This window comes from Lepisma saccharinum, chromosome 2 (genome assembly GCF_977018435.1).
Source record: "Lepisma saccharinum chromosome 2, izLepSacc3.1, whole genome shotgun sequence".
Classification (NCBI taxonomy): domain Eukaryota; kingdom Metazoa; phylum Arthropoda; class Insecta; order Zygentoma; family Lepismatidae; genus Lepisma; species Lepisma saccharinum.
The window spans coordinates 180,852,876-180,870,836 of NC_139230.1; the positions used below are offsets into that span (position 1 = coordinate 180,852,876).

General features: G+C 36.7%; 1 protein-coding gene across 4 annotated transcripts in view; it reads right to left on the reverse strand.

Annotated features, from left to right (window-relative positions):
• Positions 1-17,961, reverse strand: part of Srr (Serine racemase) — a 60,175-nt gene that overhangs the window by 12,299 nt on the left and 29,915 nt on the right. For all 4 annotated transcript variants that reach the window (XM_083113829.1, XM_083113846.1, XM_083113822.1 and 1 more), the window contains 6 exons: positions 17,347-17,417; positions 14,722-15,009; positions 11,637-11,799; positions 10,163-10,318; positions 3,937-4,073; positions 1,566-1,791 (listed from right to left, as the gene is read on the reverse strand). In XM_083113829.1, the coding sequence (XP_082969955.1) occupies positions 1,566-1,791; positions 3,937-4,073; positions 10,163-10,318; positions 11,637-11,799; positions 14,722-15,009; positions 17,347-17,417 (1,041 nt within the window). The remainder of the gene's footprint in view (positions 1-1,565; positions 1,792-3,936; positions 4,074-10,162; positions 10,319-11,636; positions 11,800-14,721; positions 15,010-17,346; positions 17,418-17,961) is intronic.

The following is a 17,961-nucleotide window of genomic DNA, read 5'->3' on the forward strand; positions in this document are numbered from 1 at the left end:
ACAATTTCGTAGATAACACTTCTTGAAACTTCAGGGGACTCCTCTGATAACGAAGAAATTGTGAAGTGTCTGTTCTCTTTCATTTTTTTGTCGACTTTCTGCACCAAATCGACAGTGATCACTGAGGGTCGCCCACTCCATTCCTCATCATGAACATTCTTTCGGCCATCTTTGAAAGCTCTTACCCATTTGCGTACCATTCCATCACTCATAATGTTTTGTCCATACACTTCACAAATCTGACGGTGAATTTCAACTGCTTTCACGCCTTTAGCACTAAGAAAACTAATAACAGCGCGTATTTCACAGTCGGCAGGATTCTCAATCGGCGGAGGCATTTTAAATACACAAAAGCAAATGTATACACGATCGATTGTTGCCGCAATGGCGTCTGTGGCTTGCCAACAGATGTAGGTACACAGTGCGCATGCATGGGACACCGACTGCAGTGCTGCAGCGGCGGAATTTCAAAATGGTACTTACTTTTAAAATACACCTCGTATATCATTTTGGGTGCTTACCTCTGCAGGAGTGTACACCGAAAAACATTTTAGAAAGAGAAAATGCACACATAGAGGCAAGTAATGTGCATAACAACCTGCTCCCAAATTCCTCCTGCCTCCATCCCTCTCTCAACAATGTAGTTAGTAGACATTGACAACAATTATTTTTAATCACCTGAATCTCATAATCTCTAACAAAGGAAAGACGAAGGAGTAAAAACCCACAAAGTCCTATACTGTACTCTTAAGTGAGGATGAGTATTACCAAATGTGCATACATATGGGGATAAAGTAATGAATGCCCAGATTACTTTGGGTTTTCTGAAATTAAAGGGGGGAAATTGAATTGTAGAGTAGTTGATTAAGCTATCGCCGGACCTTGTTTATTTTCTCCCTTTTGAGAACCATGGTTCAAAGAATCAAATTCCAGAGGTTCCTTCTAGTCCCCCCCCCCCCCCTCCTATCATCTCCAATGTGATTGCGTACCATCTTCTATGATTTCATTGGCAATTTTTAAAAAGATTTGTATTTTAAATTTGGAAATTCACAAATGACTTGTTATTTACCTACTTGGTAAACAAATCAAAAATTTCTTATTCAATATACTAAATTATTATTAGATGCATGCAGACATAGTGATAAGACAACTTGGCTGTTTTTTCTTTCTATAAATCAAATTTCAATTTACTTTAAGATCTATATTACTTCCATTCCCAATTTTTGCATATCTTTGGTTGAATATTTTATCCATTTTGTGTTGACGTTTACTTATTTCCAATTTCTTTTGTTGAAAGAAAATTTACAAGAATTCTATGCTTATTTTATCATGTCACAACTATTCCGTAATTCTAATGAATTATGTTCACTGAATTTCATGTTATAATCCAATACAACATATTAAAAAGAAATCAATAATGACAGTTCTTCTCCAATTAATAATGTTGAAATTCAAACATGCTATCCTACTGTATCCTAATTACAGTTTCTAGCAGTGGTGCCACAGGAATTGAAACTACTATTTCTGAATATGTTTCCCATGTATACAAATGAAGCAATACATACCTGAACACTGAATATATCTGAAGTAATCCATGCTCTTTCATGCATAATATCTTTTATTGAAACACCCAGGGTAGAAAGAAGACGAGTTAGTTCCGCTATTCCACCAGGTCGATCACTGACAGTGACGGAGAACTTTAATAATCTTCCATCCACAGCCAAACCTCGCTCTAAGCATCGTCCCAAAATTGTGGTGTCTATGTTACCTCCACATAATGGTATCACAACCCTGTTCAATAATAGAAATGGTATTTTTGAAGTGGTAAAAATTAGGAATGTGACACATTAATCAGTAGTCTGTCGGTAAAATTTCCAGTAATTTTACTGATTGAAATAATCCAATACAATAGCTTATGTGTATTATCCATTTTTTCATTTTAGTGCACCATCACATATATAATTCCATTTCTAAATATTTGAAGTGCCATGTTAGTGGCCAGATGCATTTAGATATGATGCCATGGAAGGTTCTGAGTTCAATTCCCAGCCTAGGCCTTGTGTGAGTGTCCTTTTAATTTCATCTAATCACATGAGCAGATTAAGAGAGGGTGGAGAGCCAGGGTGACCCCCCCCCCCAAATAAACTACTTTCAAAAGTAATGATAAGTCATTGATTCATACAGAGTAAACAGTGTTCACCTCCCCTTTGACATCTAAATTTAAGCAATCACAAATCAAGACATCTAAAACTTCAACTGTAAAATCAACAGGGTACCATGATGTTTGCTCTTTTTCAACACCTTTGCTTGTTTGAAACACCCTTTCCAAAGTACCCAAGGCAACCTCTCCATCACTACCCTCCCTCCCCCATAAGTACAGTTCTACATGGAACAAAATACATGGGTCATTCAAGGTTGACCGAAACTTTTATTTGTAGGATAAAATTGGAAAGTTGTACAAGCACCAAACTATGTGAGTTTTTCAAAGGAATCCCCCTGAGCATCCAGGCATCACTGCAATCATTGTGTCAGTTCAGAGTCCTTTGGCATAGAAAGAAGTTGATTGATGTCGTAGCCACTGCAGGAGATCTTTTGTCAGTGTTCATCTGTCTTCAATTTCTTCCCTCTCGTATGCTCTTTAAGCAGCTGAAACAAATCTGATAATCACTTAGGGCTAAGTCTGGAGTGTAAGAACATGGAGCAAAACCCTTTTGGAGAGTTGTTGCTGTCAAACTGACCATGTGGGGCTGGGGCTGTGCATTGTCATGGTGAAGAATGACATTTGCAGACATCCCCGGTCTTTTCTTGGAAGTAGCATTACGTTCGGCACATTTCATTAATGTGCAGGAATATTGGGCATTGATCATGACCCTTTCCCAAAAAAATTCATATCACTTTGCATATCCCAGTCAGACAAATGTGTCCATGTTCATTAGCAACTATCGTTGTTCGCCAAACTGTTGACTTCATTTGTACACTCTTGCTGAAATCTTCTCGAAATTTCAGCTGGCTTCAGGTTCTCCTTGACAAGGAATTTGATAATACACCACTGCTCCACAGCTTCAGACACACTCACCATTGTTGCTAACACTACTGTGCATGCCCCAACTACATCAGGGCATATGCGCAATACTCACAAAGGATGAAGGTACATCCTCTGGCAGTTTTATTCTCCAGCTATTTAGCACTTTTTTTGTTCACAAATGTCTCAGTCAATGTTGAATGACCCTTGTATAAATGTTTTTGTTCATCACCACTATATCCGTGATGGACTGTAAACAGCAGGGGTAAAAAGTTACCAAATGTATGTTTTCTTCATTGACTTAAAGGGCATGCTGGGATTTTGCCCAGTGTCCCTGTAGGCCCATCTGGTTCTTATAAGATTTTATGGCACCTCCCTTGATGTTTAAAATAAAGTGATCACATCTAGAATGTCTAAAACTAATTGTAAATCACCAATCAACATAAGGGTAAATAGTGCCTCCCTGACAACATACTTTCATGTGAGTAAATGATGATCATCCCTTTAGAGCAGTCACTTCTTGAGACATCATCATAAAACTAACTGTACACCATTTACTGCTCCTCTCCTTTATGTCTATAATTAAGCTATTACCCATAGAAACTACTACTAAAATTTATGAAAAACTTTGAATGTACCTAGCAAATGACAGTTAGAAAAAGTATTTCATCCTCTGTGAGAGGTCATTAATCTGACACTGTCTAATCATCATTGTAGTGGCATGCTCAGAATTTTTTAGGAGTCAGTCTTCATTTTGCCATCTTTTCCTGCATTTGTTGTTCTTTGTTTTAGGAATACTGGGCCCAAGGGGAGGGCTATGACCCCCACCAACCCTCACTGGGCATGTCACTGATGATATCAGCTCAATTCAAATAGATATTTCTAAAACTGGTCAGTAAGAAAAATATACACACCTTTTGCCTTTCATTTCATCGAGCTGCCCGGCCAAAATAGCTGCCAGTGCTGCAGCTCCAGCACCTTCCACAACACATTTTTCCAGTTCTATAAGCCGTAATATAGCTATGGCAATCCATTCTTCCTTTACAACTATCTGAAAGTCCAAGAAATAGAAGTTGTGAAGTCTCAGGAGGCAGTCTAGATTTACTTTTATACTGTTTTAACTTACTGTTGAGTATATCATTTAATGTTTACAATTTGCCACTTTTTATGTTTAATACCCCTTAATTCTCATTCCTTTACAAGAAAGTCATCTATAAGGGTCAGTCAGTGGAAAACAGGTCACCTCGTATATCTCGACATGTAGATGCCGCAACAGCTCCACAAAACTCCTGCCACTGGAAGGGGGTTTCATTGTTGCCCGGTAGATGGCTGTTGCATCGCAGGCTTGTGTGAAGCAGTGCAAGTGTGAGTCCTGTGAAGTACAGATGTGCAGGGACTTGCCATCCGGCATATCATGGAGGCCAGTAAGGAAGAGCAGCAAGCAGTCGTGCATTTCCGGGTTGGGTGAGGTGCTAGTATGCGAGACATACACAGTTGAATGACGGCAGTGTAGGGGGAACATTGTTTGTCTCTTGTCGTGAGTGATGAAGTGGAGTCAGAGGGTTCACGAAGACACTGCAGGACAATCCACAACCTGGACCAAAGATGACCTCATCCAATCTGTGACAAAACACCAGTGGTGAAGTGTCCTATGAGGTCAGAAGGTCGGCCCTACCTACATCATTACTCTTTACTTATTTCGTCAAAACATACGTAATGCAATGAAAAAGTTTGGAATTTTCATTTATGATAATTTTCAAAAAAATTCTATCCCTGTCCAGTATACGAACTTTTCATTGAGTGAGGCACATTTGCTGGGGCCTTTTCTCTTCACATTCTGTCATACAGTCGTATATGCAGGAAGCCTAATCTTATGAGTATTGTACGTATGCTTATAATGTGTTCGTGAGGCTGACCTCACAGTGTTACCCACTAGGACGAATAGAAAGAATATCAGCAACACTGCATTTCCGTCAGGGTTGGAAATTTGTGGGATAACAGCATTTTATATAAACATTACCCTGTTTTCATGCAGAGAGATTTTTATTTTATTGTATATTCTCCATATTTTGTACGAAACTTAGATCTTCCTTCCTTTTCATCAACAAGAGTAAGTGAAATTGAAAATTATGGAGTACTGTAGTTCTGACTTAGTTTTCTTGTCGGAGTGCTGATGGTCTTGTCGATTCACCCAACACCGTAGCGTAAACAGAAAGTCTAAAAAAACTTATATTTGCAAAGTAAGTCTTCATACCAAATTATGTAAATTAAAATGCTAGTTACGCCTTACATTGACAAAGTAGTTTAACTTTCACTGGAAACACAATAATTTATTTTTATCGTGAACGGGGATTCCCTGGCTTGTTTGCTGTCTGTGAAAATTTGCACTGCCCATGATGCTACAAGGCAGCATGGCTCATGAGCACGAGGTTCGTGGTGGTAGAACTTTGGTTGGGATTTGTGTTATGTGCAGTGATCAGATTTATGCAAGAAACTGCCTGATTGGACTGAAATGCAAGAGCAACAAGAACAATTGAGTTCTTCATTGAGTGAAGATGTAATCATCGTTAAAGTAGGACCCACTTTTGTTCTCTCTTTCTTATAACACTCATGTTTAAAATATTTTCAACTCTATTTTCCTTTGCAAGTAACAGTGGCAAGTGACAGCAACATTTGTAAAATTTATGAAGTTAATGCTAAGAAGTTGTTGAAATGTTATTTAATGTGTCAACACTGTCGTCGAGTAGACATTTTTTATGCAGCCGACACAAGCAAAGAGGTAGGCCATTTTGTTTACCCTGAAGAGATAACAAGAGGAGAGGGCTTTGAGAGTACAATGCAAAGGAATACTTTTTTTGGGTTTAGGACAAAGAGTGCTATGGGGTTATTCGCGTTATTCCGGTTCAGGTCCGGTGGAACAGGCCAGTGTTGTCACATTAGATTAGCAGAAAAGAGCTAAATCGTGCCTGAAAATTGGGATTCTATTTCTCTCAAGCAACTACATTTATTATAACCTGTTTATATGTTATATAGTAACCTGTCATGTTTCCTTCATAGAAGGGTCCCAAACAAGGTTCCTATGTTCTATTATCATGTAAAGGTGTCCACTTACGCGAGGGGCAGAACAAACTACAATGCGACATTTTGTATTCGCACTGAATGACAGAGGTCACCTTTACCTTTGTTTTTTCTTGAAAGCGTATGCCCCGTAGTGGTCATCCTAACACGTTACAAAGCCAGGTGACCTGATTGTGGTCATGTCAGTGTTTCCTGATCCTCTTTAATTTATTCTCCATACATTCTGATCGTCACGATTAACATATAGCAGAACAAATGAGACAAAAATAACCAAAATTTAAATTGTTTACTTGCACATACAGATGTCAGATATTCATTTATCTGCAAAGCCAAGGCTGGATTTAAACAATCATTCCTTTGGTTAGACAACATATAACAATGGTGTTTTCCTCGGTGCGAAGAAGTCTTGCTCCAAAAAGCTAAGTTGGCAACAGTACTTCGTACCAAACTGACAATCGCTGAAAGTGCGGAATCCTGTTGTTTGCTCACGCACATACCAATCCGAAAATTATTGGATTCTTCTTCCCTTTTTCAACTCAATTACAAAATAAATAAATATATTTAGAAAAAAAGTGATGAAGAATTGACACCAGGGTTTGACCACTATTCATTGGATTTTTGCTGTCTCATGATTGGTAGTTCTTTCTAGAGGTGTGTGCATAAATCACTCAGTGGTTAAAAAATAACTGAAATGAACAAAAATCTAGATCGATGTAATCTGCTGGGCGGGAGTAGATGATGTCTAACAGACATAATTATTGTACTGATGGCCGGTAAGAACACTTTTGAAAACGTCACACCACTGGCAAGTAAAGAAGCGGCTTGGAGACACATTAAACCACTCTCCATACTGCAACTCCCCCCCCCCCCCATCTTGTACAGATTCAAATAACTAATAGATATTATCGCATTTTTGTGCCGCCTACCCTGCTAGCAACTCTACGCTTCGCCACTGCACAGCACCACTAACTGACCCTTATAATATTGTCCACATGAGGATGTGAACAGCCATGTATACATTATCAATTATGTGTACACTAAGTGTCCAGACATATATATTTGAATTATAATACTCTTTAATATGCATAAAATGACTGATGTTGCCACTATAAATACTGATAACTTTCCTAGTTAGTTTTCAACACTAGCTTGCTTTGCTCATTGAAGGAATTGAACAGCTGGCCATTCCATTCATGTATGTGGAGAGCAATACTTCTCACATTCAACCCCAGAGGGCATAATGTATTACAGGTACACTTCTGTTAAAAAAAAGTGGCACGCTCGTTTGAGTTAAAGTCCAGCTGCATGGCCGGAAGTACAGCCGAAGTAAGTGTTCGGAAAGCAGCAGTGTTGCTTACTATCAATCAATTTAACCATAAGCAGGGAATTTTGTCTCTCTCAGACTCAAAGAAAAGGGCTAATGGAAAGATTGCAACATAAGTATTAACTAACTGGAATTTCCACATCTACAATCAAAGTAATGTAATTGTAAAATATTCCTGAAATTTATTTTAAAAAGAAATGCGTTTTTGACGTTCGTGACGAAGTAGTTATCACAATTCGTTAGAATCTGAGCGCCCCGGGTTCGAATTTGGCCTGAGCATGAGTGTTCTTTTTGAGTCTCTCTTCATCGTCGCGAGTAGCCGAAAATGGAAGAAAAGCAACACTAAATAACAAAAAGGAAAAAAAAACGCATTAAGAGAAAGCGAGCCAGAAATAGTGCTGTTGCAATTCCTGAAAATGATGCAAAAAAAATATTTCGGAAATAGTGTTATCCTAGTCCAGGAGAAGGCTTGAAGAATAAATAAACTCCTTTCCCATACACTTTGGCAAACAGAATCGCAAAGTTGGCACTGAATATGCAATGGGAAAAATAATAGAAATCCTAAAGGAAGAAGAGTTTATGTCACAGCCAGGGGGGCACATGAGAGGAGGTACCCCCCCCCCCCCACATCAGTCATCCAGGCTATTAAAAATAAGTCAATGGTTGTCAATGTTTTGGGCTTTACTTTTTTTACACGTGCACGTTGGTTTCGTGGTAGAATTGTGGCTCTCATAAAATTCTTACCGAATGAATGTATGAATCTCTATAGATTCCAGAATAATGACTCTTCATTTTGAAATAAATAGTTTAAAATAATATAATTTAATGAGATTCATCATCACATAGCAGAATCCGCTATATTGACAGGAACTAGAGAACGGTAATCATTTAGGTTTGGAAACACTAACCTTCCACAAAGCACGACTTGCAAACGTCTTCATTAATTTTTATGCACAAGCTTGACTTGTATTTTGTAAGCAATGTGTACAGCATATGAACCCTATCTGATGAAGTGTATTGCTTTCAAATTAATGTAATTAGTGAGAAACGACATCAAAAGTTTCGAGCTGTGCAGGAAAAGATGCAATCTTATGGATGAATTACTCGAAAGCTTGGTTTCTTCACCGTGCCTTGTGGACATGTCGGTTAAAGGCCAGCTTTGTAAGCTGAAATTCTAGGTTCGAATTCCCGTGTCTTCAAAGTATTTTTTCTTATCAAATGGGTGCTACATAATGTATTTTATTCTCGTCACACCAATTGCAGCCTGAAATTTTGTTATCGTTTGCGTGCCAATAAGAAAATATGTATTGAAACTATTACTCATTCAGAGAATGTGACTGTTACTCGAGACTACTTGAAATTGAGATTTTTTAGTTGCTGCTAAGCCTCGATATTTGCAAGTGCTAAAATTGAAAATTGTTGTGTGATAAAACACACCGTTAATATTCTAAAGAAGAAAACCAATGAAATTAAATGAGTAAGTTGTGAGGAACATCAGCAGATGTATTTTAAGATGTTCCATCATTCACGTGTCACTCTCCTCGTTTTATACATAGATAGATATTTACAAGTGACCCACTCCATGAATGCTCGCACCTTAAGAGTAATTTTCAGATGGGAAAGAAAAACCCTGGTCCAAATTGTAAAGTCAAAATTCCCTGCATATGGTTAAATTGATTGATAGTAAGCAACACTGCTGCTCTCCGAACACTTACTTCGGCTGTACATCCGGCCACGAAGCTGGACTTCAACTCAAATGAGTGTGCCACTTTTTGTGAACAGAAGTGTACAGTGGCATATAAAGTGGCATAAAAGTAGTGAGGCATACAGTAAGTATTTGGAACTTTTGCTCAAATTTATAGTGTGTTGGTGCGTTATTATGTAAAATTCTTCCAGGTGTATTGTGTATATACATGCTGTGAATAAGGTTAGGAGTTTGCAGAAAACTTCAAAATGAATCTATTTCTTTAGATGTATATTATTTCTTGCTACTTATTTTGTATGATGGTGGCACCCTGTGTTAACCTTATCAATGAAGTGTAGTATGAAGCAGTGGTGCATTCTCCCATGTTATCTGCTTTTCTGCCAGTAAACAAACATTTTTCATATATATAGAAATTTCCAGAAAGTTTGAAGTGGTCGGATTTTTTGTTTTGTTTTACTTGCATGCATTCATTAGTGTTTTATTTCTGTTATATCTAATTAATATATAATAAATATATGCAATAAATAAGAATTGTGGTAAATCAGGTCAAATGTTCAGAATACACCACTGGAGTGAAGGTTTGTTCTTGTAAGAATGAAGGAAGATAATATACATTGTTTGCTGTACCAACTTTTCCAACCAACAAAATATGAATTTGTAAAAGGATGCAAGTTAGACCTGAATTTAAGCATAATGACATTTGATTTCTAATGCCCTTATATGAACCTCACCTACCACCATTGCTGATTTAGTAATTTAAAACATTGACCATAACCTCATAGTGAATCATAAGCTTATGAGGATAAGTTTGAAAGTAGAATACAGTGAGCTTCCATGGTGGAGTGGTCATCATATGCTGAGAAGCTAGATATCCCAGGTTCGAACCTTAGTCAAGGCATGGATGTATCATTCTGTTTGTCTCATCATCAATTTCATCTCTCCATTATTCATTCTTGTTATTGTAATTAACCCAAGAGGTAGAAAAGCAAATAAGGTAACCATAATAGAAAGATGGTGAGTATAATATACATACCATTCTGTCAATAAGTGGAGCTGCAGTTGTGTAGGCATTGTAGCCTACCATGGGAACAGCCAAACCATCTGCTAAGGTGGATTCTATAGGAGTATAAATAGGTTTACCTGCTTTAAGTGCATTTGAAAAACTAGCACATCTCTCAGACTCCACTCCCTGTAGGGGAGAAAAGAACAACAACATGAGGCACTGTGCACGTAATATGTTGAGGGCCTCCCCGATGGCATAGTGGGAATGTTGTGGCCTTGTAGTCAAGGTGTCCCAGGTTCATATGAATCTCGATTTAACTTGCAGTTAACTTACGTGCTATCTGGGTACCTGGTAGAGGCACATTACACAGTGGTAACACTGTTAAGCCTTGTTTCCATGTTAATAAAACATTAAAATGCATTTTAATGTTTTATTACACAGTGGTTCGGATCCCACTTTAAACTGTAGATCCAGCATCGATTATCCTATCTGTACACAAAATGGACTTAAAACAACAATTAAAACAAACAATGTAATATGTTGAAAATTTATAGGTAACAAACTGAAGTTTTGGTTTTTTCATGATATAAATTTCTATAAACAGTAGAAAATATTAATAAACAACATTGAAATAATGATAGCATGGATGAGAGAAGTTGAGAGAAAATTTAGAAAACACTCAATCTGCATAGTAAAAATGGAAACCATACATGGTTGAAAGTCTAAATAAATATAAGAAGGGATCTTTATTTCATTATTCTGCATTCTTAAAGTTGCGATTTTTTCCAAGTAACATGAGAATTAGCGTTTATCAATAGAACTTTTACAAATTCTTTAATATGTATGGTGAAACTATAATTTTTACATTTTTCTGCTTCATAAGCTTTATTATCATAATGTCAATAAGGCAACGTGTCATAAGATTTTTCTGGTTTTACCTTTTCTTGCATTATATATTTGTTAGACTCAAACCCCCTGAGAATATATGGCCTATACATGCATAAATAAGGTAATGATTCCATGCAGTTTTATTACCTACAGAATTCCAAAGTCAATTTTCAAAGTCAAATATAAATGTATATATACTATACAGATATGTTTGATTGATTGATTGATTTGGTGTTTTAAGTCCACTTTATGCACAGTAAGGCTAATTGAGACTGGACCTACAGTTTAAAGTCAGAGCTAAACCACTATGTGCCTCCACCGGGTATCGAACCCTGGACCTCTTGATTACAAGGCGGCAACGCTACAACTGCACCATCTGGCAGGCTCTCTATACAGATATGTATAAACTACAAAAAATATATTCATGATCTCTCCTGAAAGTGTCGATTCTTTCATTGGCTTGATACTTTCAGATCACGTGCATGTAAAAAGAACATATGAAATACATCACTCCTAGACTTGCCAGCTTGCAGGTCAATGACTAAGTATTAAAAAAACAATTGTCAAATAGCTTATATTTTACAACCTCATTGAAGATTATACTAATGGTACTTACAAAAACTTTGACATGTGGATACAAAGTTTTCACAGCAAGAGCAACACCTGCAATAAGTCCACCTCCTCCCACAGGAACAATGACGGCGTCAATTTCTGGTACTTGTTCTACAATTTCAAGTCCAAGAGTACCTTGCCCAGCCATAATGTGTGGATGGTCATAACTGTAAAATGATCAACCTTGCTAAATTTACATGCAGGTATTAGAAATTAATAAATAACGCAACTGATTGTTTCGTAATTAAAGAAGACAAAATACTAGGAATGGAAGTTATCTGATATTGTGCATAGTGAAATTTGATTTTGAAAAACCTGTATGTTTCTCAGAGCCATGGTAATCTAGTCGGTAGGGCGTCTGACTCCATGCAGGAGACCTGGGTTCATATCCTGGAGTGTGTGATTTAAGGTCAGAATATTTTTGGCCTTGTCCTCGCATAAAATGGCTCTGGGGCTCAACTAGCCTCAATTAAATGAGTACCTGGGAGTAAAGGCAGCTGATGCATGGAGCTGATCACATTGCCGAGATGTGTGGGGCTCTACCCCCACATCCCCCTATATATACCTCATGGAATGGTGCATGGGGAAGTTTACCTTTCTTTATGTATGAACCTCACATAAGCTTGCTGTGAAAGAATTAGAAACACTCATCAGGCACTGGAAATCTTTACATTTTCATGGCTGCATCTTCAGTTGTAAATAATAAATCTACTTATCTAAGTGTTGGACCTGGAAGATTGTCAGGCTAAAGGTGAAGATAAAGTTGGCACAAAAATTTGGTTTTCTCACCAGACTTCTTGAAAATGTGTGAGTGGCAGGGTAGATGTGGTGTGTGTGGTGGTGTTGTGGGTGTAATACATTTCTACCACTTTTTACCTATATCTGAATATGGAGTCATGGAAATTAAAGATTTCCAGTACTGGGTGAGTGTGTTTTCTAGTTCCTTCACCTTTTTCATTTTATCCCTTCTGGCCCTCCTTTCTTTCATTCAATATGTCTATCTCGCACTTTCTCTCTCCCTCCTTGGTGGCAACGCCTCCCTGATGGTGCAGTGTTTGCATCGTTGCCTTGTAATCAAGGGTTCCCAGGTTTGATACCCAGTGGAGGCATGTGGTGGTTCAGATTCCATTTTAAACTGTAGGTCCAGTCCTGATTAGCCTTACTGTGCACAAAGTGGATTTTAAACACCAGATCAATCAATCAATCAAATCCTTGGTGGCCAGTTTACTACAATGCCAGGGGTCCTGGGTTCGAATTCCAGCATGGCAAGAATGCTCTTTGTGAGTGTCCCTTCATCAATTCCATCATATCACTCATTTTCATCTTTCAAAAGTGACAGAAAAGCAAAGTAAAATAAATAGAGCTGAGCCGATATCACTTTGAACCAATACCAATACCGATACTTGTATAATTTCAATTTAAAATAAAAAAGGATAATTATATATATGTGTGTGCATGCGTGTGTAATTTTTATTATTATTATATTTTATATGTATGCATTTCTGAGGAGGGGCAATGAATGAATTAATCCAACAAACGATGCTCTCTTCCAACGATGCATCTCAACTTTACAGTATATTTTTTTTAGATAAGTGACAATAGATCAGATGTTTAAAATATGTGAGAAATATTAAGTGCAACTAAGAGTGAGGCAATCGTCCCCCTCTCCCCCAATGTTGAAAAATGAGATCATGCCTCTTCAACCTCCTCTAAAAGTAAGGGATCACTCTTCCCAAACTAACATTAAATCATCCGTGAATACAAGAATAATTGGAGATTTACCAGCCCTGGACATGACGTCTAAAACTAACAGTAAAGCTGTAATGTGAAACCAATCTTGTCTCTTTTTTGTCCTTCATCAAAAATAATAAAAATTAGTAAATGAAATTTAAGGAGAGAATGAAGACTTACCAGTCTCTTGCTTCTATATCAGGTGATCGACTTCAGTACAATGATATTCCAATGTGATTTTGCTTTCAATATAATATATTATCAAAAAATGATTTTTAAAAAAAAATGCAAAGTTCTATCGCTTGGTGTGGAAGGAAATCCAAACACATCACTACACTTTCCAGAAAGTAAGTGACATCAACTGTCATTCAAAGAAAATTATTGCCTTGTCACTTTCCCTGTGCCACCAAAGCATGCCTGTTGAAACCCAGTTATCCACGTCTGGACAAACAAAAATCTAAAGTTGGAAAGGAAAAGGGAGTTTAGCCCAGGTATTTGAATTTCTAGCAATATGCTATGTACTATGTCCAAGAGACATCCACCACTCACGTGGGCGATGACTGTTTTGACTGCGGGAGGTCTCTAAAGATCTAGAGAGAGATGTCCACAATACACCAGGTGCCTCGTTAGCTACTGGAACCTCATTGGGATTATTGTTACACGAGACTGCATCTGTAGGAACAAAGCTTGGTAGACTTCGAAGGAACTCCTATGGGGATAATTTCAAGTTACCCTTGATTTGCAAGATACTTGACTGCGAGTCTTATCTGCATAAGGATCTTTGTATCATGTACTTGCTGTTCACGGAAACTTGAGTACAGGTTCACTTAACAAATTCGCAACTACTTTTTTTTTTCAAAATCAAATGTAAGTTGGAAAAGCTGAAAGAACCTTTGAAAGGGAACTTACTTTCGTTTTGGCCATGCTTCTAGTGACATAAAAACAATGGTATTGGCCTGTATCGATGCAAGAATATCAACCGATACTTACTGATACTGATACATCGGTATCGGCTCAGCCCTAAAAACAAACCAAGTCAATCAATCTCCTTACTGATGTGATAGAATCTGTAATTGAGTGCCTATTTCTATTTTTTTTATTGTGCTTACGTGTAAGTAATTTCTATTTCATGATTATCATGTTTGAATATATTATACTACATTTGGAACATAAGTAGAATTTAATAAAAATAAGACAAGAAACAATTTTTCTATTTTAAGTTTATAAGAAAGTAATTTTCAACTCTAATATGATTTTACAGACAATATAATCATAATTCTAGAGAGCAAACAAATTACGTCATCCGTTAACAGCAAGAGGGGAAACAACATTATCCACAGTCATGCTACTTTACTCACCCATTCACATACGAGAGTTTCTTCTCCCTGGCCAACTTCATTGCTAACTGTTTGGCTTCTCCCATATCTTTTCCTTGCACAACAACATTCGCTCCATATTGACGACAAGATTGAATTTTCATGATTGGTGCTACTATTGGCATAACAACTGTGACAGGAATATTCAAGGATTTTCCATGATAACAGAGAGCTAAAGCATGGTTTCCTAGTGATGCTGAGATTACCCCTCTTTTCTTGTGCTCATCAGAGAGCATTAATAAAGCATATCGAGCTCCTCTTTCCTTGAAGCTGTAAAATGACAAGATATGATGAGAAATTAATGGTATGCGCTAGGGATGACCAAATCCGAATGAAATTTTAACTGCATATCAGGTAATTTTCTATCTGGATTTCAAGTATCTGGAGCCGGCCCCTGTAGCAGAGTGGTTAGCACATCACACTATGATGCCAGGGGTCCCGGGATCGAATCCCGGCCTGCCATGGATGTTTGTGAGTGTCCATTCATCAATTTCATCACTCATCCCCATCTTTGCAAATCAGCCAAAAGTGGCACAAAAGCGAAGTAAAATAAAGCAAATCAATGAAATAAAATAAAATATCTGGATATTGCATATTCTGATATCTGGTTATATGGATTATCTGGATATCTGAATTGTCCAGATTATCCATATATCCAATATCTGGATATTTGGATTATCTGAATTATCCAGATATTCAGATAATCCAAAATGTCTGGATATCCGAATGTGTTCATTATCTGGACAGTTTTATTAATATCCATTTTGCAGGCTGTCCACATATTCTGTTAGATGTCATTTTCCTCTTTTCACTGTACAGATTTTCTACAAATAGATATTGGATAATTTGGAATCCTGATATCCATTGTCTGGATTTTGTGCCCATCCCTAGTATGCACATATTATAAAATATAATTTATTAATGACATTGACCAGTTAACTAGTAACCAGTGATTATATATAACTAATAATATCCACAAAACTGCCAATAATTTCATGAATTTGGCATTCTATAAATAACCTGTAACTGCCTTCAACAATTCTGTCACAAGTACAATTCATGTAGACTGGTTTTAAATTAATTTCATATGCAGCTTCATTAGGAGGCATCTGGCCCAGGTGCATCACCAGAAATTTTTGCATGGGGGTTCAAGCCATTGATAAAAGTTAAATAATGGAAATAATAACAACAATGATAACATTTACCATAGTTGTAGATGTTATTATGCAATAATAAATATTATAAACTAATAAAAGTAAACACATTTTATTCAAAATATATTACTATGATTATTATTTATTATTTGCTACTTGATCTACCAGATGATATATCCAGCACAACTATGTCCCATTATTTTTGTTTTTACATTTCATGGTCAATATACTGAAATACACGTTTACTGTATTTTGTTATTAACTTTTGCACATCTCGTTTGAGAAAATACTTTAAAAGTTGGGAGGAATTTTACTCATAAAACTATAATTTTTGGAATTTTGAAAATTATGTAACCATTTATTCTTTGGATTACATGGTAGAATATGAAAGTATAACCTGGTTTCTGTATTTTGTCAGTCAATATTTTTGATCTAATGCATTTTTACTTTGATTATTCTGTTCGAATATTAACTAAATGAAGTTAATTTCTGTTATTAACAATAAAACTAACAAATTTTCTTCTTTCTTGTAACTTAAATGAAATGCCAGTTTCCAAGGGGTCAATGGACCCATTTCATCCCCCCTTCCAATGACCATGATCTTGTTACATACTGATTAGAGATATTAACATACAATGAAGGAAACTTATAATTTTGGAGATGTGTCATCATAATAGTATACAGAGTAAGGCAACCATAACCTCAAACTCAACCAAGCATCACGCAAGCTTCAAATTCCACTTCCAGTACTGAGCATGTATAAGTGTGTGTGTGTGTGTGTGTGTGTGTGTGTAAATACATTAGACTGAACTATAGAATATGTTATGCTTTCAAGTATGTAATTACCTTTTACATCACTTTCCTGCCACTTTAGACCAACTATAATGACAAACTTGAACGATGATTATATGAAGAAATTTATGACATGACACAAAGAAACACCTTTGATTAGAATAGAATTTGAACTCAGATCTTCCAGTGGCAAGGCCATTTAACATTCTTTGGCCACTGAGATAGCATTTTGCTTCAAGTAATGAATGTTTACATTAATGCTTAATACTGGGCAATGTATTAGATTTGCAAATAATTCAAGTACTTTTCATACACTGCTAAAAACATGTTCTGAACTTTTCATGCATATTTTAGGCACCGAAAGTAGCATATTTTCTTAGTTTCTAAGGAAATCTATACTTTTCAAATATCATTCTTTATAACATATAAGGGACAACATATCTGAAGACAATAAACATGGAAATAGAATAAACTTTTCATGGGAAATCTTAACATGTCACATAGATATTTGTCTCTTGATGCATTTATGCACAAATATTCATACACACAAACAACACAATCTTGCAAAAATTAAGTTAGTGTATGGAAATTTTTAACATTTAATGTTTTAGTATAAGTATGAAATCTGATAGAAAATTAATATTATTATTAATCAAATTACCTGCCAGTATATTGCAGAAAATCTTTCTTTAAATAGACTTCCATTCCAGTTAGAGCAGAAAGGTGGGATCTCTGAATGAAAATAAGTATAATTTCAAAACATTCACAGCAAGCTTTTACATTGATTACTTACAGTAGGCGCCCTCTAGTTCGGCCACCTCGGGACTGAACCGTAGGCAGAACTAAAAAATGGCCAAACGAACCGAAGTAATGCAAAAAAGTATACATAGTACACATACACACAAAACAACACAGCACACAGAAGTCCACACAATAGCAAGAGCTGTAGACGACTGATCTGTACAGCAAAATAGTTTCCAGTGCTAGACAAACAAGTGGTGACTTGTCGCCGGCCAGGTGGTGGGGGCAGGCCAAACTATCCAGCGGCCGAAGCAACCAAAGCCGAACTAGAGGGTGCCTACTGTATTTACAACAGTTATAAATACTATGATAGTGTTTCATATAACAGAATCATATCTGACACAAGTGATGTTAGTGCTAGTTATACCTTCATCACAAATTTGAAACTTTTTTTTACTGGAAATAAATCTGTTAAAATTCAGAACTACAGTGCCTTCCAAGAGGTTATTGTATTGCTAGAGCTTGTGTATTGGCT